Source organism: Pseudorasbora parva, chromosome 7 (genome assembly GCF_024679245.1).
Source record: "Pseudorasbora parva isolate DD20220531a chromosome 7, ASM2467924v1, whole genome shotgun sequence".
Classification (NCBI taxonomy): domain Eukaryota; kingdom Metazoa; phylum Chordata; class Actinopteri; order Cypriniformes; family Gobionidae; genus Pseudorasbora; species Pseudorasbora parva.
In genome coordinates this window covers 22354803-22378083 of record NC_090178.1, presented here as the reverse complement: position 1 = coordinate 22378083, position 23281 = coordinate 22354803, and the positions used below count along the sequence as shown (strand labels likewise).

The following is a 23281-nucleotide window of genomic DNA, read 5'->3' as shown; positions in this document are numbered from 1 at the left end:
ATCATTTTGTATAGCATGTTAAAATTGCCACTTTTGGGGGTAAGCAGAACACACAATTTTGTGCGTGTCCATTTAAATGCAAATGAGCTGCTGCTCCTGGGCCCCCTTTCCAGAATCTATAGATTCACTGTACAGGTGCTCATGTTGAAAAAATAATATATGCTGCATGGACATAGAGTTTATTTTAATAGTTTATTTTAATTATTGTTATAACTTGTAGAGCGTTTATGACATGCTATTGATTTTGTGTTACTTACTGTATAGCAATAAAACTTGAAGAGACAAATGTGACAGCTTGGACTGACTCCTAAATGTATGAATGACCCTGGCTTGTTTAATAATAATAATAATAATAATAATAATAATGAATTTTATTTGTAAAGCACTTTACATTTTTACAATCTCAAAGTGCTACAAAACACCATGTGGTAGGAAAAAGCCACTTTTAAAAAATACTTTAAAAAATAATTATATATATATATATATATATATATATATATATATATATATATATATATATATATATATATATATATATATATATATACACACATATAAAACAATAAAACCTATAAAACACATTTATTCGAAAGCTTGTGTAAAAATATATGTTTTAAGGTTTCGTTTAAAAACATCAATAGTCTGTGGGGCCCTCAGGTAGTCCGGCAGGGCATTCCACAGCCTCGGAGCAGCCAATGAAAAGGCCCTACCATCCATGCTGCAAAGTTTTGTTCTCGGAACTTGGAGGGTGTTTGTGTTTGCCGAACGAAGGGTGCGTGAAGAAGTCGGATAGGTGAGAAGTTCCTGTAGGTAAAGGGGGGCATGTCCGTGAATACACTGATGGGTGAGGAGTGAAACTTTGTATTCAATTCTCAACCGGACAGGTAGCCAGTGAAGAGATTTCAGGATGTTTAAATGTGTATTCTCTTCAGAACGCATGTCACATTTATCGAGCCGACTATGGTCTATATATTGTCTATATAACACTTAAGCAATTTTCTTCCGGACATTTCCTTTAAAAAATTAAATAAATAACCATAATGTCCTCAGTGACCCAAAACACAACTCTTGTAAGGGCTCTTTGGCGCAGACATTGGGCGCTTTTCATTTCTACTTTGTGCATCCTCATTTCCTTTCCTCGCTTCCTCTCCTCACTTCTCATCTCCACCCCTCATAGGATGCAAAGGAATGCTGCAAGAAAAGAACGAGTCGAAGGAGAGCTTATTTGTATATTGGAATATTCTTGATCCCTCGAGCATCACTTCAAAGCTTGCACTGATTTGGCCTTATGTTGTTAATTTTAGTTAAGAATGCAAGATGTCCTGTTGAACTATGTGAGATGTATGTTTTAAGCTGCAAAGGAAAAGCATAAATTAAAATAATTGTGACAGATTGTGACTTGTCCCTTGCCTCCTCGCGGTGCAATTAGAGAATTGAGATGATCTTCAAGATGGCTTTCTTTGATCGGTTTCTGGGTCACAGGCTGGAGGACGGAGTGAGCAAATAAGGAAGCATAAATTTTGAGTATTGGGAAGCACCCATTGTACAACTCCAGGTGCTACAGCGAGGATACAGAAATGGAGGACTGTGCTTCTCACTCAGGGCTGTGTCTGTGCTAATAGGGCAGATTGTCACCCGTCATGGCCGGGCTTCCCCCCACTTTCACGTAAGTGTAGGGGAAAATCTGGAACTGCTTATGTGAAGAGGACTGTTTTTGATTTATGGGAAATGATGATGATTAATAATGGATTTTTAGCATTATAGGCTGGTTTTTCTCACACACTGCGGACACACACATTGGTGTTCAAACACCTTATAAATGTGAATTCCGCATAATAGTTCCCCTTTAAATCAGTGAATATCTGCTCACTTTAAACCTTCATTCATTGGAAACGCTGACCTTACAGTTTCAGAAAAGCACCATTTATCTGGAGGACACTATAGAAAACACTATATCCCCTTTTCTCACTGTGCCCTTCATGTTTTTTTTTCACTGTATTGATTCTCTCTTTCTCTCAAGGTTCTTCTTTGTATTTCTTTTAGTTATCCGATATATATGGTCTGTATTGGAAGGTAAATAGTGAATATAACTGCTAGTGATAAGATCTATCTTTTCCTCATTAGCGGTTTCACAGGTTTGTGTCTGCCTTGTACTATTTTGAGCACGTATGTTAGTTTATATTGCATCTGTGTGTTTTTGACTACAGGAAGCTGAGTACAATACTTGGGTTTTGTTTTCACACCAGTGTGGTCAAAGACTTAGCTATATTGTATTTGTGTTTGTATCCTCAGTAGGTTATGTGTGTGCTTGTTTAATGTGTTTGTGTGCGGGCCAGGTTTTGTCCCTACAGTGACAGACCTGAAATCACCTAAATTATGAAGACCCTCACAAAGAAAACGGCTTAGTAAACGTACACAAATAAATATTCTGCCATCATTTACTCACCCTCATTTTGTTCCAAACCTGTGACTTTTTTCTGCAGATCAAATGAAGATATTTTGAAGAACTTTTTAACTTTGTCCAACCAAGGAAAGTCAATGTGGTCCATTGTTGTTTTTGGACCCACCTGACTTTAAATGCGGTCACATATATTGTTGTTTATCAATTTTTTTGTTATAGAAATCAAATAATTTCAGTAGGATTTTGCTTGAGGGCCAAACATTTCCCCACACAGATTCCGTAATGGGTTGAAATCATATTCACCGCTGTTTTAGCCATTTGTCTATAAGTTTATTCATTATAAGTTATTATTTGTTGAAGTCATACATGTTGAAACAACGCACGGTTGAATAAATGGGTGAAGGAATGTTAATTTTGGGGGTGAATTAATCCTTTTAGATCCGAGGTGGGGATCGAATACATTATTACCTCAGTATAAAAGTCAATGGAAACTGGCCATAATGACAGAAAAAGCGCAGCTGGAATAACTGTAGCCACATCAGAATTCCGACGGTGGGTGAGACTGCAGAGACATTGACAGAGTGTTCATCCAGGACTGCTTTGAAGTATCATTGAGACCCATGGCGCGCACACACACACATACACACCTGTCTAACCATTTTGACAGATGCAGAAAAGACACATCGATGTCTTCTTTTTTTCGCTCTGTCACGCGCGCACACACACACACATGCACTACTTCATTCGTTAATAGATTGACTGCGCAGGTCACGTCCCGCATAAGAATAGCTGCCAGACCCCCTCCTCCCTCATCTGTGCTAATCTGCTGCTCCTGTGGAGAGATAAAGACCCAAATTCTTCCTCTCATCTTCTTGCCGCTCAATTTTGTCCTCTAATGATGTCCTCTCTTGTTCTCCTCCTCTCTCTTTCCGCCCACTCTCTCTTACTCCTCTTCATTTCCACTTAAATGACTAGAGGAATACAGCAGGATATTGATTTACGTGTTTGCTCACGTGTTTGCAGAGAGTGATGAGTGTTCATTTGGATGGAGCATCTACTGGACTTGTTTTAAACAACATGAAATGGAGTTTGCATAATGTGACATTTAGGTGGGAAATAATGTAGAATGGAACTTGTATGTTATCAGGTTGCTTCTGTGTGTTGGAGTTAAAAAGAAACACATCACCAGAAATAAACGTTTGCTTTGTCTTTCTGTTCTGAAGCGCTTTTAGGGAGGTCTGCTGCTGCTCCCGCTGTCTTTGTAGTTCAGAGTATTCAGTTCTGTTCCACATATCGCACCTCAAATAAAGCATGAGAGAGCAGATAAACCCTCTGTGAGACCTCATTGCACAGACATGTCCTCCTGTCAGATCTCTTAAAGGCTTGTGATTGGATCTGTGGGTGTGCTTGACACATATATAGATTTTTTTGGGACAGATTTGGTGCTGCATTCATTAAAGGGATATTCCATGACAATTCTGTCATCTACTCACCCTCAATTAAAAGCCAACGTTTTAAATTTATTTTTCTGTAAAAATGCAGAAGGAATTCATTTTTATTCATGCTAAATAATTTAGTGATACACGGACCAAAAAATACATTTATATTTTAAGGAACTTGAGAGTAAGAAAATGTCACAAATTTCATATTTTGGTTGAACAGTCTTTAAACTAAAAATAGTCACTTAGTAGAAATTGTCTTAAAATAATAGTCTTTTAATAAACTTAAAATAGTCACAATAACCATAGTAGTGGTTCTTAGCCGGGGCCCAGCTAGGTGTAAATTTCTAAGGTGGCTACAGGATGACATTAAAAGTATTTAAATTAATAAAATATTGTTAATTTATTTAAATAAGCTAACTCTAATCTAAATTTAAATGTAAAAAAACCCTTAAAATCAAGATGTGAACTAAAATCATATATAAGTCAATATAACTTTTAATTGAATAACATACAATTCCAGAATACAGAACACAACTTGTAGATTCAAACATGTATGATGGTTAATTAATTTAGTATATTACAATAATTAATCATGTTAATAAATTAAATAGATCAACAACATTTTTTGAAAACAATCTTTTTCATAACTGAGTCAAAAATGTAAATGTTAGTTTTTTTGTAACTTGCACTTTTAGAGTATATTTAAAGATTGGTATTTTACTCTTACTCAAGTACATTTCTTGTGAAAAAACGTTACTTTTACTTCGTTTCATTTGGTGGTGTTCCTCTGCTACTGTCAAATGGTAATTCATTGTAAAAAATTATATTTTTTTAAATAAGTTAATATGACTTGTTCGCAAGTCTCGCAAAACATTGAAGAGGCTGCTTCGGCGAGAGGTGGCTACGCATAGCGCGCGGTTAGTCGGAAGATGATAGCCGAAGCAGAGGAAGATAATAAGAGCTCTGGTTAGCCAGCACACCACAGCTCTCCAAGTAGTCTGAAATTCAGGGTTTTCGCTTTTTATCAATCAGATCGAAAGTAACTAAGTACTTGAGTTGTTTTTTCATTGAATATTTTTACTCTTACTCAAGTAACTATTACAATTGTTACTTTTACTTGAGTAACTATTTCCGTAAGTACTTGTACTTGAGTACAGATTTTGGCTACTCTACCCACCTCTGAGAACCACTATCAAGCATATAGTGTCAGTTCTGGCAGGTCACTTTAGTCAAACTCGCATCAGCTGACTGTCAGCTGATCACGTCTACTTATAGGAACACAACATCTATCACAGCATACATATAAAAGCTCCTTCAGTATTATCAGCAGCTATCACATTTTCCAGAGCTCATATACTCTCCTCCATCCCCAGCTCCTCCTCTCATCCAGTCAGGATTTGGTATTCCCCTTGAATCAGACAATACATTATGTTGGTTCTGTTCTGTTTACCCTATGAGGGTTATTGCTGCTCTCCCTGCTCTGCTCCATGCTAGGCTGCATGGATGCGCAGGGAGTTCTTACCTAGAACGGAACTATTCCGCCAATCCAAATTGTATGCTAATAGTCAGTCAATCATATTTGACGAAAGTGGTCATGACAGAAATGTTATCTTGACCATAAATGTAACTGTAAATGAATGTTGACGTTTCATTGGCTTCTGTATTGTTTCACAGTTTCAGTCGGATCTTTATGTGTCTGAACATAGTTCAATAACCCTGTCAGGCCATTCATTGGCTTTCAGCTAGATTATGTTTCGAAACAGAAAGCACTGATATCCCACCGCAGTAACTGGAAGATCATGTTGATCCACATGAGCTGAGAGCCGATGATGCAGATGCTGATGTAGAGCAATACTTGATTAATGATTGAAGTGAAGGAAAATTGTTAAAGAAAGGTTTCCTATATATTGCCAAGACCAAGAATGTGCCTCGCAAACTTTTCTGGGCAGTAATCATTACATTTCAAGAGCTTTGCTTTGTTTTGCCGTAGTGTGAAAAAAAAGTTGCAGGCAGCCATGGAAAAAGACCGTTTTAAGGGCAAAAAAGCCTCATCAGCAAATCAGCTATGAATGTTGCCTCACCTACTGTAATTAAAATTCATGTGCTAGATAAGGTTAATAATGTGGATCACTCAACTTTTCAGATTGTGCCTTAGTCCCTGGCTAAAACATGCATTTGATGTATGTGTTTGCATCGGGAAGATGTCATTTTTTTAAGCGTTTTCTCTTTGCTAAAAACCCACTGATGCATATTAGTAGGAAATTATAATTTTGACTGTGTGTAGAGTCACATCCTCCCCATCTTATCTATGTATCCTGTTAATTCTTGCTCATGTGGAGCCAGTGTATAATTGTTTGTTACCTCTGTGTCCATGTAGACTTTCTGAAGCGGCAGTTGGAGCAGTATGTGCGGAAGTTGGAAGTGCCTGTCAGGGTGGTACGGATGGAACAGCGTTCAGGCCTGATTCGTGCTCGGTTGAAGGGGGCGTCCCTCTCTACAGGTCAGGTGATTACCTTCCTCGATGCCCACTGCGAGTGCACCACCGGCTGGCTTGAGCCTCTCCTCGCTCGCATCAAACTTGACAAGTAAGCACTGCTACTTCTGAGATGCAATAGTTTAAGGTATTTACTTGCTTGAAATTTTTTATTTATTTATATACTGTATATACTTTTCATTATTTTATTTTTATATTATAAAAATAAATATTAACTGAATATACTACATATTAATTCATATATTTTCTTTTGGAGTTGTAATTGTTAAGGTTAGGGTCATGGTGTTTTCTTTTAGGATAAAGACTAATTTCTAGTCTGTGCTAATTATAATTATCTTTATGTAAACACTTCACAGATTTTCAACCTGCTTTGTATTGCTACAGTGTTGAAAGATTGTATATGTAACTGACTGTAAATGTTTACTCATTCTCTGTTACCCGCACAGAGAAATTCACATTTATTTCTCAGCAAAAGTCTGCTGAATGATGGACAACACGTCATCTGGCTGATTTTTGACAGCCACATAGCTTTCATTAAAAATACATTGTTATTAACAAAACGCACTGTAAGGTTTATCGTTGAAAAAAGTATAATATTTTGTCTACCCTTTATGGTAAAAATGATGCATTATGGTAACAATGGGCAGAACTGACAGAATGTCAGTTTCTTTCAATTTTCTCACCTCCTTTTGGCCCAAAACACTGTGTTCGTAGTCATCCAGTTTAAAATGTTGACTACAAATTACACATTTTCCAGATTTTCCTTTGTGGCGTTCTCTTCATATTTCAAGTGTTTTTTGCAGCCTTTAACTACTGGATCCTTCATTGGAAACCAAGAATAACTCGCTCCCACCAAAGGTTTGAATTCTTGCACTCAGGACCAAGTCGACACAGTTGTGACCTAAAGTTTGCTAAGTATTTTAGCAAGGCGCTATTTGATTCAAGCGTATCCATAGCAGACTGGTGGGAGTGGCCTTGGACGGCAACGTGCTGACGACAACACGTGGATGGCCTTGTGTGTGTGCGTCACTTACCTGGGGAACACACAGCACCAGGATGAACTCTGGGAAGAAGGCAAGACAGCAGAGGCAGTGTGATGCTTTGGGCAATGTTCTGCTGGGAAACCTTGGGTCCTGCCATCCATGTGGATGTTTCTTTGACACGTACCACCTACCTAAGCATTGTTGCAGACCATGTACATCCTTTCATGGAAACGGTATTCCCTGGTGGTTGTGGCCTCTTTCAGCAGGATAGTGTGCCCTTCCACAAAGCAAAATTTTTCAGGAATGATTTGAGGAGTGTAACAACGAGTTTGAGGTGGTGATTTGGCCTCCAAATTCCCCAGATCTCAATCCAATGGAGCATCTGTGGATTGTTTCGAACAAACAAGTCTGATTCATGGGACATACAGGACATAAAGGATCTACTGATTACAACTTGGTGCCAGATATCACAACACACATTCAGGGGTCTAGTGGAGTCCATGACTTGACGGATCAGGGCTGTTTTGGCAGCAAAAGTGGGACTAACACAATGTTAGGAAGATGATCATAATATTATGTCTAATTGGTGTATGTATGCACATATATATGTGTGTGTGTGTGTGTGTGTGTATATATACACAAACACATACACACACATACTGTATTAAAGCATAAAGATTTTTGTGTGTGTGTCAGTGGTTGGGAAATAGCATTCCACTAGTCGAATGATATCTTACACATATGTGTGGTCACAAACACAAAAATGTTACACCCAGCACATGCCTTTCATTTAATTTCTGCAATTTGTGGTGGAACACAAAAACAAACCAGTCATTTTCACACTCGCTTTCTTTTCCACCCTTATGGCATGTTGGTTTGCAGAGGGCTGAGCGATCAATAGCTCTTAGAGTTTAGTTGTTTTTTTTCCAGTGCTTTATTACATTTTTGTAGTTTGGTTTCACCCCAGGCTGCATTTGTGCCTCAAATGGAGAAATTGTAGGGTATAAAACCGTGAACTCACTTTTATATACATTTGATTCTTTGAGGATATATGTGCAGACTGCACATCTCCTCTCTTTTAAAACATGCACGCATACCCACATGCACATGCTGATTCTCTGTGTTGTGTTGCCTCGGGCAGCCTGTTGGGGCATCATTAGCTGATGAAGCTTCAGTCTGCTGAATTTAGGAGAGGAAAGTGTGCCTGCAGTGTGTGTGTGTGTGTGTGTGTGTGTGTGTGTGTGTGTGTGTGTGTGTGTGTGTGTGTGTGTGTGTGTGTGTGTGTGTGTGTGTGTGTGTGTGTGTGTGTGTGTGTGTGTTATCATCCATCCTCATTGCCTGGGTAAGCCTCACAGTGGGCTGCTTGGTGCTGATTGATGACACAAGTTTAGCGAGACGTCCCCTCTGATTTGTGTCTGCATCTGTTGGAGTAAAGAGAGGTGTGTCTGTCGTTTGCCAGCTGAAATCAAAATAAAAAAGGGGCATTCTGTGGTGGACAAAACTCCTTTATTCAGGTAGTTGAGGTTGTCTTTGTGAAAGCAGTGCAAGCACACAGCTAATTCACACGTGTGTTTGTTTTTTATAGGAAAACTGTAGTGTGTCCCATCATTGACGTGATCAGCGATGACACATTTGAGTACATGGCAGGGTCTGATATGACATATGGTGGGTTCAACTGGAAGCTGAACTTCCGCTGGTATCCGGTACCACAGAGAGAGATGGACCGCAGGAAAGGAGACAGAACGCTACCTGTCAGGTAACACACACAAATGCCTATTATGCCGTCAGATGAGTAAATTGAGATTAAATTGGGTGGAAAACTGTGAGGGTTATAATGGCTAATTTAAATGAGCCTTACTAGTCTTTTAGGTATTGTTGACCCTTGTTGAAATGAAAGTTCTGTCATTGTTTACTCAACCTGGTACCACTGTGATTTTATTTTTTTCCATGAAACGCAGTAGGAAAATAAGGACAAATGCAAAAAAGCAGCATAAAAGTAGTTTTTTTGAAGTCAAATGTTCAAAAGTAAGATAAGTAAACTTTTTTTTTTTTTTTTGACAGAAATTACTCATTTTATTTTGGCACGGATGCATTAAATGCATCAAAAGTAAATGTAAAGACATTTATAATGTTCTAAATTCTATTTTAAATAAATTCTGTTTATCAAAGAAGGCTAAAAAGAAAGTTGAATAGCTTCTACAAAAATATTAGGCAGCACAGCTGTTCTGATTTAATAAGAAGAAATGTTTCTTGAGCACCAAATCAAACTAACTAACTAACTATCATTTCTGAAGAACCATGTGTGTCAATTTAAAAAATATATATTTCAAATTATATATAAATATATTACAAAATATTACTTTTCTTACTGTATTTTAAGTTAAATAAATACAGCTATGAAGAGCATACAAGATGTTACTGACCGAAATTAAAATCATCATTTAAATCATTATAATATTTTCCTCCAGTGAGATTTTTAGACTGACATGAGATTACATGACAGAATGTTTTATGAGAAATATTTATTCAGTTATATAGTGTTTCCATGGGCAACAGTCATTATTGTAAAATATTTGACGGCTGAATGCTGTGAATAACTAATCATACAATAAATACTCCTGAGACCTGTTTAATAAAAATGAATATATGAGAATATTGTTTATGTGTATATAATATTTGCAGTGTAACAAATTAACAGAAGTAAATTTAATTGCATGTCAAGAGACAGACATTAGTGCACAAATTTAACCATACAAAGTAAGCATTGTTATTTATGAGATAATGAACTTTTTTCTGATATGCAGTGTTGTGTGGCAATGTAGTGTACAACTTTTTGTAATTGTGTTTCACATTATACATTCTGTTTCACACAAAAAAAAATTAAAAGTAGTAAGCAGAACACAGCGTGCACGATACATTAGTATTCCATTTTAAACAGAGGCGTAATTTATCATCCTTTTAGAAACCTTTTCCCATTTTTTAACTGACAATAAAAAGTAGGACTGATAACAAGTAGTCAGAAGAGGTATAGATTTCACAAGCCAGAATTGAACTCGCATTGCCTGCATGAGCGCCACGACAATGAATCGAGCATTTGTGTTAACCACTAGACTAGGCAATGGCTCATATTTGTAAAGGCCTTTTAAATGTAAATTCAACATTTATTTTTTACTTTCTAAAAAAGGTATTTTACATCAACTTTAAGCTAAGGAATATGAAAGAGTATCTCCAGCCCTGCAGCTAAACACTAGAGTTAACACACAGATGAGGGAGTTTTTATCCACACCAGCACTTTGCCCAGAGGAGAGTGTGTTTACCTGCTCACCTCATAACTACAGGAACAGAGTAGCTCTAAGCTTTCTGCTGCATGGTTTCTTCAGAGATCCTGTGTTTTTCAGACCTGCACGTTGCTTTTATCAGAACGTTCTGACGCCACACTTGTATTTCAACGACCCTTCGTTTGCTTCATCTCCTTTTACTTCAGTGCCTGGTTTTCTGCCAGCATGAAAACAACTTGAGATCATAACAACAACAGGTTCTTACTTGGGGAAAACATGACTGTAAATGAGACGTGCTGCAGGGGATTGATGGAAGGAAAACAGGAAAGAACAGAGGGCGCCTGCTGAGGGAAATGGACGAAGAGTAAAAGATATTTAAAGAAGGAAATGCTGTTGCTAAAATAGGCACATGCAAACATGTTCATTTTATCGAAGATCTCGTTCCCCTGAGTGGCACACGACATGCTTGTTTGTGACGGAGTGAACTGGAGAGGAAGAGCTGCTTTTAAAAGATATGATTACCCTGAAGTTGTTTTTGCATCATAGAATTAAGCACTGTATGTTTTTTGTTTTGTTTTGCATAGGACCCCCACCATGGCAGGTGGCCTCTTCTCCATAGACAGAGATTATTTCCAGGAGATTGGCACATATGATGCAGGCATGGACATCTGGGGAGGAGAGAACCTGGAGATCTCCTTCAGGGTCAGTCGCACCACTGAGATTAAATCAATCAACCACCGCTACCTGCAATCCTACCCACAGTTCCACTTTTATATAATATGCCGTTCTGGTGTTATTGATGATTCGATTATACTCTGAGAGCTAATATGTATCTGTGTTTGTCAGATTTGGCAGTGCGGGGGGACGCTTGAGATCGTCACTTGTTCTCACGTCGGTCACGTGTTCCGTAAGGCGACGCCGTACACGTTCCCTGGTGGAACTGGGCAAATCATCAACAAGAACAACAGAAGGCTGGCAGAGGTCTGGATGGACGAGTTCAAGAACTTCTTCTACATCATCTCACCTGGTCAGTCACATTACATGCTACTCGTGTCAAACCATAAACAAGACACTTAAAAAATAAAGATGTATATGGTAACTACTGGTAAATATTTGCCAACTTCCTTGGTTTATTATTGGCCCCCGATATCGTCGATAATCTTACATCTGGGCACTTACGAGATATCATCAATGTCTCTAAAAAGTCAATATAGGGGCTTAATAATGGTTATAGAGTCGGATTTGTAATCCAAAGGTCGTAGGTTCGAGTCTCAGTACCGGCAGGAAATTTATGTGGGGGGAGTGAATGAACAAGCACTCTCTTTCACTATCAAAACCCACAACTGCTGCAACAAAAAAATGGCTGCCCACTTGTCCTTGTGTAGTGTGTTTGTGTGTTCAGTACTCACTGTGTGTGTGCACTTGAATGGGTAAAATGCAGAGCACAAATTTACTTCACTTCATATATACGATAATAACATCATATCGCCCAGCCCTAAGTAAGCATTTTTTTTTAAATAACATTTTCTTATCTTCTCTCTCATTCACGTCTCTTTGCCCTTCTCTGTCTCGGCCTCTTTCTATGACTGTCTCTCTTTCTCTGTGTCTGTCTCTTTAATGTGGTGTGTGTGTGTTATCAGCGTCTTGGGCACTCGAGCTGTATTGACTCAGAAGAAGATGTTGGATAATAGATATTAATGTCACTGTCAATAGTGTCCAGTGCAGCTCAGAGCTATTTGTGTGACTGTGTACGTATTGTGTTATTTTTTCCCCTCCTCTATACAGATTCCTCTGTAGGCTCTCTCCTGATTGTTAGGGCTGCAAGGCAAGTGTTTGAACAAAACCCTAACAATAAGTATCAAACGGTGGCATGTAACTCGTCCTTTAGTGTTTGTGCTACAGGCAGGAATGATACCTCAAGTCATGACGCTTGTGAAGGAGAAGTGTGCTATTACATTTCGAAGCAATCACACTTTTGTCTGGGAAACAATAGAACTTTGATTGAAAAAGAGATCTGAAACATATGTAGCACAATAGAGCATTTTGTTGTAGTCACAGTTTTTTGTCTTATAAATAAAATATTCTATACTCATTTTGCATGTACTGTGTGTGTGTGTGTGTGTGTGTGTGTATGTGTGTATGTATATATATATATATATATATATATATATATCTGTTTAGCTTTATTTCATTTTAGTATTTAAATTTCTATCAGACTTATTTTAAACTTACTTCTTTAAGTTTAAGTTGTTATGTAATACATATATATATATATATATATATATATATATATATATATATATATATATATATATATATATATATATATTATTAGTTTTTTTTTTCCAGCTTTATTTCAATTTTATCAACAAAAAAAAAGATTTATTTAACAACACCGTTGTCGTTGTTGACAATATTAACAGTTCCACTAAGGAACCACCCCAAACACCCTACAAACCACCTTGCAAAGCCATAGCAATCCAGAGCATTGCATAGCAACATGCAAAAACACAATCAGAACACCTTGGCAACCACCCGAAACGCCCTAGAATCATGGTGGAACAATGAAATGTCTGGGTTTATTCACAGTTTTGCATTCTGTGTGTGTTTGTTTGTTGCAGGTGTGACTAAAGTGGATTATGGAGACATCTCTTCCAGATCATCCCTGAGACAGAGACTGCAGTGTAAGCCATTCTCCTGGTACCTTGAAAATGTCTACCCAGACTCCCAGATACCACGCCACTACTACTCGCTGGGAGAGGTCTGTATCTGACTCTGACTCTCTCACTCACACACTCAAACATACACATGCTGATAGCAAAAAAGGGAAATCATTGCTTAGTGTGATAAACACATTTCTGTGTGTGTGTTAAAGAAGCACAGGTGTGAATTAGCGAGGGGCGCTCTTTTTCTCGGGGTTGACGGTGTCACAGGAATTGATTGGTTTTTTTTCTTCCATTCCAGTCACTGTGTTCAGGAAATGAGAGGCATTTATTCTCTCCTAGTCTGTTCTCCCTCTGTCATCGTCTTGTTTCCTTTTCCGTCTCTCACCCTTTCGTTCCATCTGTCCATCGCTGCCTTTCTCTTTATCAGACATTCTTATGAATAAAACATGTATGTCATCTCTGATGTCTGAAACTCGCTGAGAACGGAGTCGGTCTGTTCTCCAGACTGGCTAAGGCTCTATCTTCCATGTGCTAGCCACGGTTCATTCCCTTTTGGCTCATCCTTGTCTCTCCTTTCCGCCGATTGTGACATTGTGAGGTGTAGGGCAGGATAGTTTCACCGACAGAATAATATATGGAAGATATGACGTCCCAGTGATGCTCCACATGTAGCCAGGAAAAACTGCCCGAGCGCACAGCTATACAATACCATTCAAAAGTTTAGGGTCGGTAAGATTTTTTAAAATGTTTTTGAAAGAAGTCTCTTATGCTCACAAAGACTCGCCATTTATTTGATACAGAAAAAAACTGTAATATTGTAAAATATTATTATTACAATATTACATATCTGTTTTCTATTAAAACATGTTTAATGTAATTTATTCATGTGATGGCAAAGCTGAATTTTCAACATTATTACTACAGTCTTCAGTATCACAGGATCCTTAAGAAATCATTCTAATATGCTGATTTGGTGCTCAAGAAACAATTATTATTATTATCCATGTTGAAAACAGTTTGTTATTTTGTCAGTTTACTGCTTATTATTTTTGTGGGAACTCTGATAAACTGATTTCCAGCAATCTTTGATGAATAGAAAGATCAAAAGAACAGCATTTATTTGAAATATAATTTTTTTGTAACAATGTAAAACTCTCTTTTGATCAATTTAAATCATCCTATTTCTTAATAAAAACCTTTGAACAATAGTGTGTGAAAAAGAAGGTTTAGGAGCAGTAAGATCATGCAGAACGCCATGAGAGGCTAGGGCTTGGTAAAAATATCGATTTTACAATAATTTGCATGTTTCATTTAAACTTAGTAATCTCAGTATTGATTCCTAAAATCCCAGAATTGATCAATGTTCAGGTCTGTAGGTTTTTCGCACATAGTGCAAACCATCTCTTGTCTTACCATCTCTGAAAACCACAAGTAGTGCAGTGCATCGCTTAAACAGGCATGTGACTTACATAGGCTATTATGTTTGTATTTTTTATTCTATCTTTATTGTTTTAGTCTGTATTTTTTCTTTACTCTGTACAGCACTTTGGATAGCTTTGCTATGGTTAAATGTGCTATATAAATAATATTTACTTTACTTACTATGTTCTATACAGGACACACAAAATGCACACCTTAAAAATAAATGTTTTCAGACATTTTCTGCACCTCTTGCTTATTAACATGCCAATTTTGTTTTTAAAACCCAATACGAATCGCAGTCCAAACAACATCCATCCGTTTTGGTTGAGCATTTGAAAATATTTTTCCTTTTTTACTCAAGATAGGATTTTGTGAACATTATTGAGTATACACACGTAATGTCCGTTTAATTTCATACTGGTAGCTGGAGGGCGCCCTCGCACAGAAAGTCCAAAAGTGAGACTCATAGAAGTCATAAAAAGTATGACGTTCGAGGAAATCCCTCATATGGACAAATACATTCACATATCACTGCCGCTGAATAGCATGCATGTTTGGACTGAAGCATGAAAACAATTAACATGCGGTCGAGACCGGTTTGTGTGTTGTTCTTTATAATGATAATCAGCATAGTCTCCATCACTGCATGGAATGCTATAAAATATATTTCTGCCTGCATTCTTTGACATGAAACCACATCAGATCACAAAAGGATGAACACTTGACTATTGACGTTATGAAGAGAGTTTGAAGTAAAAACGTCATTAAATGTTCTCTTTTGTTGGACGTTTGCAAATGCTTCCCATTACAAATGTAGAGAGATTGTGCAGCCCTATATTAATCTCACACACAAACAAGCACACAACAAGTGCTCACTTCACACAAAAATGCATCTCTTTCTCAATCGCATGCGAAACTGCATCGCACGCGTGCCACTGTGGTAAGTAAGGGATAATGTACAACCAGCTGGGTGTACATTATCCCGCTTATTACACGGCTACTAGTCTCAAATAAATTAGACACAAAATATTGTCGAGATTAAATATTTTATTAGCTCTTACGCAAAGCTTCCGCGAAGAAAAACAGTTCCAAACTGCTTTAAGCCTTTATCTATTGCTGCTAAATGTTGAAAATGAATGCTGAAAGGGTTAGTTCACCCAAAAATGAAACCAAACCTATGATTTACTCACCCTCAAGTCATTATAGGTGTATATGACATTCTTCTTTCAGACAAATACAATCGGAGTTATATTTAAAAAGTCCAGGCTAACGTTAATCCCAGCAGTAGTTGTAAGTTATCTGTTTCTGAAGTCCATAAAAAATGCAGCTGTCCGTCAAATAACGTGCTCCACGCAGCTCCGAAGGGTTAATAGAGCCTTCTGATTCGAATCGATGCGTTTGTGTAAGAAAAATATCCATATTTAAAACTTTAGAAAGGAAACCCGCCTTGAAGTCTCCCATTGTAGCCGGCTGCTTAAGTATTTAACAGCCACAAGATGGCGCCAGCGTTAAGCACTGGTCAAGATAACTCGTAGTACCCGGATGAGCGGTTGTTATCTGGAAAAATAACATACCGCTGGAATGCGTGATTGACCATCAATTGACCATTGAATCAAATATTTCACAGCCGTGTAATAAATATATTCATCGCACTGACTGATTTTTTCGTAGCATTTTACAGCCCTGTGAATGCCTATTTTTGTACATTCTTGAAAATGTATTAGTGCAGTACTTATTCACTCAACTCCATAGTTCAGACTCTTTTGTTAATTATTTGATTTAGTATTTTTTCAGACTGGTGAAAAGAATTAACTGAATTGGAGTCGTTTTGAATTGAAAACACTGGAAAAAAATCTATAACCAGCCCATTCCAGTTATTGAAAAAAACTATTGAATTATTTCTTTTATGAAACAAAACAGCCAAGTATTAAATTAGTGTTTACATAAAACATTGGCTAAATATAATAGCGTACTGCCAGTGAAGCTGTTAAATAAGTTTGTCATGGTTTAAGCCCCACTGATCTTGACGTTTGTGTAACAGTGTTTTGGATGAAAGCAGTGAGCTGTCTTTCCCTTCATCTGCAGTCTTTCATCAAGTACACATTTACGTGTGTATGTGTGTTTGATTGGCACAGTTGCCTCTCAGTTCGTCGATACCCTCTCCCCCCCATCCCCCGGTGTGCGATAAGCTTTGGGTAATTAACCGTGTTTCACACTCAGAAAGAGACGTGACTGTGTTTATTCATGCAGGAGAGCTGCTTGAGTGTGTCTAATCTATATGTGTGATCTGTCCGATTGCAGATCCGTAATGTGGAGACTAACCAGTGTCTGGATAACATGGCCAGGAAAGAGAATGAGAAAGTAGGCATTTTCAACTGCCACGGCATGGGCGGCAATCAGGTCAGCTCCTCGCATCCTTTTCACTTTAAAAACATGCTCATTTAGAGTAATGTTGTTGATCTTTACGACAGGTTTGACACTGATGTATTGTGACCTTTTCCACCTGCTCAGGTTTTTTCGTACACAGCCAATAAAGAGATCCGAACTGATGACCTCTGTTTGGATGTATCCAAACTCAATGGTCCGGTGATGATGCTCAAGTGCCATCACTTGAAAGGCAACCAGCTCTGGGAATATGACCCTGTGGTAAGTATATATGTGCTTTCAGATTGCAAAATCACATTAATGCTCTTATTATTCTATGGGGCAAGGAACTGCACCAGGAAAAAATATTAAAATTAGCCTTTGAATGTATAGCTGCAATACTTAAACATTAGCCCCCGGTTTCAGAGACAAGGCTTAAAGGAATAGTTCACCCAAAAATTAAAATTACCACATGATTTACACACCCTCAAGCCATCCTAGGTGGATATGACTGTCTTCTTTCAGACAAATACAATCAGAGTTATATTAAAAAATATCCTTGCTCTACCAAGCTTTAAAATGGCAGCCAAAAATTTGAAGCTCAAAAAAGTGCATCCATCCATTATAAAAGTAATCCACTCGATTCTGGGTGTAATAAAGGACTTCTGAAGCAAATTGTTGGATTTTTGTCAGAAAAATATCAATATTTAACATGTTTAAGGTAAAATATCTAGCTTCCGGCAGACCGATTTTCGTATTCAACTTATGGAAAAAGCGATGACATCAGATGTATTGTAAGCATTTTGAACTGCAAGAGGAGTTACACTTTCTTTGTAAGTTGAATATTTTACCTTATAAAGTTTAAATATGGATATTTATCTTAGATAAACCCATCAATTTACTTCAGAAGGCCTTTATACTGACAAGTGAAAATTGCTGCTTGTGGTAATCAACAACATGCCCCAAATGTTGCTGATAGAGCTTCATTTGTTTTGAATCCAGAATACTCCCAGAACGTGCCTATTGTCTGATCCCGGAAAAGCCCTTAATCCAATTCTGTCCAATCCTGCTCGTGGAGGTCTACCTTCATGCAGAGTTTAGCTCCAACCTCTCTAGATGTTTCTAGTAATCCTGAATACTTTGTTCAGTTGTACTCCAGCTATAAATAGAGTAGGCCAGTGTTCAGTCCTTATCCTGGAAGGCCAATTTCCTGCAGAATTTAGCTTCATCAAACCTACCTGGAAGCTTCTTTTGATCCTGAAGGACTTTGTTGGGTTCGAAATAAGACACTATTTGAGGGGGCAGCCATTTGTGTAGTGGTGTCCAAAGCCATAGTGGACGTTATTGAGTGCACTAAATCAGTTCCATAATGTGCCACAATAACACGTGTACAGCTGATGTGCATTAAACAGTTAGAGAATATCCATAATACTTTTGTGTCTGACCAAAAGATGACACTCGCAGCTGAATCATCCATCCATCCATTTTCCAAACCACTAGTCCAATGTAGGTACAGCATAATACAGGTATACATGCTTTTTAATTGATTATTAAATGGTTTAATTAAGGTTTATACATGCTAGTTTCTACTACTGGAACTGGCAGTTGGCTTCGTTTCAATTATTATTAAACGGCAAGCACAAACTACGCAAAAGGGGCATCACTTCCGTGCACTCACTGTGCAAATTCACTCACTTGTTTGCACTTGCCCTTCAAGTTGACTTTATTAGTAGAGTAATGTAAGCAGTAGTGAATAGGAGCAATTTTGAACGCAGCTCTTGATTAGCTGGTTCAGGTGGGTTTGATTTGGGATTGATGGGAAGGGATAGAGCTATGTTGGAAGTTTGGACTTACAGGATTGGGCACCCTTAGACTAGGAGGTAAGCTCTGCAGGGAGGTGAGCTAGCTTCAAGAAGATCTGATGTCCAGGGGTATCAGGGTGAAACATTAAAATTATATATAAAAAATGTTGGCTAACACAACATATGCAAAACAATGTGCCAAACCACCATTCTGCTCATTCATGGAGATGTATGCATGTTTATGCAGATTGTACTCTTGATTTTCACCTTTAGGGTCCATATGGTCATGTATGTCATATAGCATCAAAGTCAGTCAGCTAACCTTTTAAAGCTGTCTGTCTGCAGGATGCCCGCTCATATTTCTCTTGTAATGTATGTGCATTAACATCCACCCTGTGGCTGCCCTTGTAAACACTGTTGGAGGGACGCTAGTTTAGTTAGATTTAATCACTTCTCAGTCAATCTTAGAAATACAAAGCTCCATTTTGGTATATGACTTAAATGCCACTTTAGGCCTGGGGAGAATGAATTAGCCGAGGGGAGGAACGTGGACGATTGCGTTTTGTATTCCTCTTCTGTTGGCTTAAAGAGATGCCTGTTACTCCGAAAGCCTCCTCTTTCTCCTCCTCCTCCCCCTCCTCGCCCCAGATTCGAAGCCCCCACCATGCTGGCCCTTCGCCCAGAGAGACGGAAGGCTGCACAAAATAGAGAACTCGAGCAGAGACTTTCCACTGCCAGATAAAGGTTCTGTTTTTCAGTGAAGAGAGGGAGAGAGAGACAGACAGAGTGGAAGGAAGGGAGATTCAGAGTAAGCGAGATCAGGAATTCTCTTGCCAACAAGAGCACCTCTCCTGCATGCATTACCATACATTACCATCGCTAGCTCATCGACGTGTGTGTGCGCTCTCACACCTTACATCGTGTGTCTTATAGGTTCCACCGCTATCCTAATTGTATCTGTGCGGCTTAATGCTTCCCGCTAGACTGAAACTCTAGAGCACTCGGCTCACCCAAGGCCCATTACACACACTGACACACATGCTCCACTGTAAAGCAAGCCCTGTGCATCGACAATTTGTCTTTGCCCTGGAGCGCACAGGTTGCCCAGCCGTGCGTGTATAGTGCAGAATGGCATATTGCTTACTATCAGTACTATTATATTACACTATGAATCCTGAGCACAGGAATATTTGGATGACCTACTACATTTGCCTGAATGTGCACTATAAATCCAGCACACCGCATGGCTCCCACAATGCAGTGCGCTTAATTTTTTGTCTAGTGTGACAAATAGAATAGACCACCACACTTTGCTCATTTGATTGAACCACCAAAATTGACCTGATAACCAAATTAAATTAGAAGAATTTGCAACAATGTTCAATGTATCAAAAAACATTAATTTTATTTTCTATTATTACGTTTTTCCCATGACCCCATATATGATTTTATTATTTATTTATTTATTAATTTTTTTTAAATATTTTATATGGCTGCCTGTGTTTGTGTGTATTTTTAATATTTGTTTTTATTATATATTACTTATATTTTTGCATCTGCAACCGAGTGTGCAGCATTGTGAGGTCAATGTGTATTATATCAGGGGTTTTCAATCTTTTAGATGCCACGGACCCCCAAATATGACATCTTAACATAACGTGTTAAAAACACTCACAAAAAATAATATTATACATTTAAAATGAGTATGTTCTTATATATTATTATATATTTTTTATTTTATATATTATTATATATATTAACATTATTATATATTTTGTTCTCCTCAATGTACTAATGTATTATTTTTCTTATAATATATTGCTATGTTTCTTGCTTATTTAATTTGAAAAAAATGTTATTTATTTATATTAATATTTTTTATTTTAAACTAATTCAATTGGTTTAATTATATATTTTCTTCTCAATGTACTAATGTATTGTTATTTTTCTTGTAATATATTGCTATGTTTCTTGCTTATTTAATTTTAATAACATTTTTATTTATTTATATTAATATTTTTTATTTTAATCTAATTCAATTTATTAAATAGATTAATAACTAACTAATATTTTTAATCAAATTTTTACATCAAATATATTGCTTTACTATTTTTATTTTTACTATTATTATTATTATTATTTTATTTTATTTATTTATTTTTATTCTAGACTTTTCCACAGACCTCCTGTCCCTTTCTCGCGGCCCCCTGGGGGTCCTCGGACCCCAGTTTGAAAACCCTGTATTATATATCAACAATATATAGTTTTTCTTTGGCATTGCATTCTAAACATGACCAGTTTTTTTTTTGCTTTGATGGGTCACATGCATCATATCCATCTCTCTCTCGACCCGCAGAAGCTGAGCCTGGTACACGTGAACAGTAATCAGTGTTTGGATAAGGCGTCTGAAGACGACAGTCAGGTGCCCAGCGTCAAGGACTGCACCGGGGGCCGCTCGCAACAGTGGCTCCTCCGCAACGTCACACTGCCAGAGATATTCTGAGATCGCCCAAGGACGGACAGATGGACAGACTCTCGCAGCGACGCTGATGGAGAGGGAGCGTGAGAGAGAAAGGACTGCTTTCCTCTCAATCCTGGGGGTCTGCCTTCAAATGATCTAAAAGAACAGAACCGCATATGTATATGAATCTCCCCATCACTCCACCTTGCCGAGGAAGAAAAATGAACAATGGAGATGAAGACTCGTGGAGAAAGAAACTTGAGTTTGATGCCCTTAACCTCGTCATTCGAGGAGCAGCGGACATTTTGGTTATGTTTACGAGAACGCCTCCCTTTTAGAGTATCAGTGTGTGTGTGTTAATGTGTGTGTGTGAGATGGGAATGGGTGAGTCATGATGTTTTCCACAGGAGTTTTTTTTTTTTATTTAAGTATTTTTCAAGCCTTGTAGAAGTGAAGGGTATCTAGCACATGAAGGAGAGGCTGACGTGTGTTTGCATGTGTGTGCATGTGAGTTTTCAAGTGTGTCACATATCAGGATGGATCTCCTGTCTGTGGACGTTACAGTGGTCTGCCATCCGTCTGAAGCAGGGGCTCCCCCTACTGGCCACCGACACACGCTGAGCTCTCTATCAATCTTAGTCTCAGTCAGTGGACTACCTACAATCAATCACGTATAGATCTATAATCAATGAACGTGATGACTGATCATCTAGGACGTGTTTCATATCGTCAGTGTTCATGTAACTTTTTTTACTTTACACCAGTGGTTGATACTTTTTTTGGTTTCAGCATTTTTGAGTGCCACGTACAAGCACTTTTCACTTGTTTGTTTTAGAACTGTCCGAGTCTTGTCTGTTAAAGGTATGATGGTAATTTGACACGCAATTTCAGGACTGTCTTGAACTTACCCCAAACGAATGCCTTCCTCTGGGTTCCAGCCCTTCGGCCGACATGGGTTACCCATAAGCACGTGGGTTGTTCGGGAAGAGATGGATCATGTCATATCATCCAACAGTAAAAGGGCTCAGTCTCACTGTGTTACATGCACGAGAAAGAACTCTTTTGTCTGATATCTTTCTTTGTTTACGTTCACTTTAAATCGTTACTGATTTTTGTGTAGTTTTTTTTTTAAATTCATCAACACATTTGGAGTCTGAAGCTGACTGTCTAGTGCCCCGTGTGAGGCACTGGAAGCGGTTTCCCTCGTTTCTTCTGATGTCTGATAGCCTAAAGAGATTGGCCTGCATTTCAGATTCATGCATTTCATTCTTTTGAATTTACTTTTAAATGGTCATTTCAGCTGTGATGGTTGAGGATGTTTGGAAAATGAAAGTGAAGCCCTCTGTTTTGAGAGTTATCATGTGGAATCAGGAATCAGTCTTGACCCTGTCTAAATACTTCAAATGATCTGGACTCACCGCGGACCAAAAGATGATTCTAAATTGTAAGATTCTACATTCAAATTATAATCATTTTAAATAAAGATTGTTACATTGTACAAACAGTTTGTAAAAAAACAAAAAAACAGTTCTAAATACTGATTCTAGATTCTACAAAAGATTTTTAAAAGTTCTAAATTTTAAGCTTATTAATAATTTAAAAATCCTAAACTGTAAGATTGTAGATTCTAAATTGAGATTCTAATTGTAGAAATCTTAATTGTATGGTTGTAAAAGCAGATTCTAGATTCTACATTGTGTGATTCATGTATTCTTAATAAAAGGGCGGTTTCACTGCATAGGATGGGTAAAGATCTTGCGAGCATTTGGACAGGGCCTCAAGATCATCTGTGTAGATGTGTGAGTGTACACAAGTGTGTGTGTTTATATTTGTCAAAGGGATGTCTTTTGTTTTTGTCTTGTATGTTTAATTAAGGAGGGTCTGGCCTGCTGATTGGTGGGTTGGAGAGCGCTGTGTTGAGTTGATCTACAGGCTGGAGAAATAAACCACAGAAAGTTTACAGTCCAA

At 37.9% G+C, this 23281-nt stretch overlaps 1 protein-coding gene across 1 annotated transcript in view; it reads left to right on the top strand.

Moving 5' to 3' along the window:
- galnt1 (UDP-N-acetyl-alpha-D-galactosamine:polypeptide N-acetylgalactosaminyltransferase 1) overlaps window positions 1-23281 on the top strand; it is a 125747-nt gene extending 102466 nt beyond the window's left edge. The window contains exons 6-13 of the mRNA XM_067448600.1: window positions 6221-6428; window positions 8906-9076; window positions 11183-11300; window positions 11445-11625; window positions 13220-13359; window positions 16988-17086; window positions 17198-17332; window positions 21209-23281. Coding sequence (XP_067304701.1) covers window positions 6221-6428; window positions 8906-9076; window positions 11183-11300; window positions 11445-11625; window positions 13220-13359; window positions 16988-17086; window positions 17198-17332; window positions 21209-21355 — 1199 coding nt within the window. The 3' untranslated portion in view covers window positions 21356-23281. The remainder of the gene's footprint in view (window positions 1-6220; window positions 6429-8905; window positions 9077-11182; window positions 11301-11444; window positions 11626-13219; window positions 13360-16987; window positions 17087-17197; window positions 17333-21208) is intronic.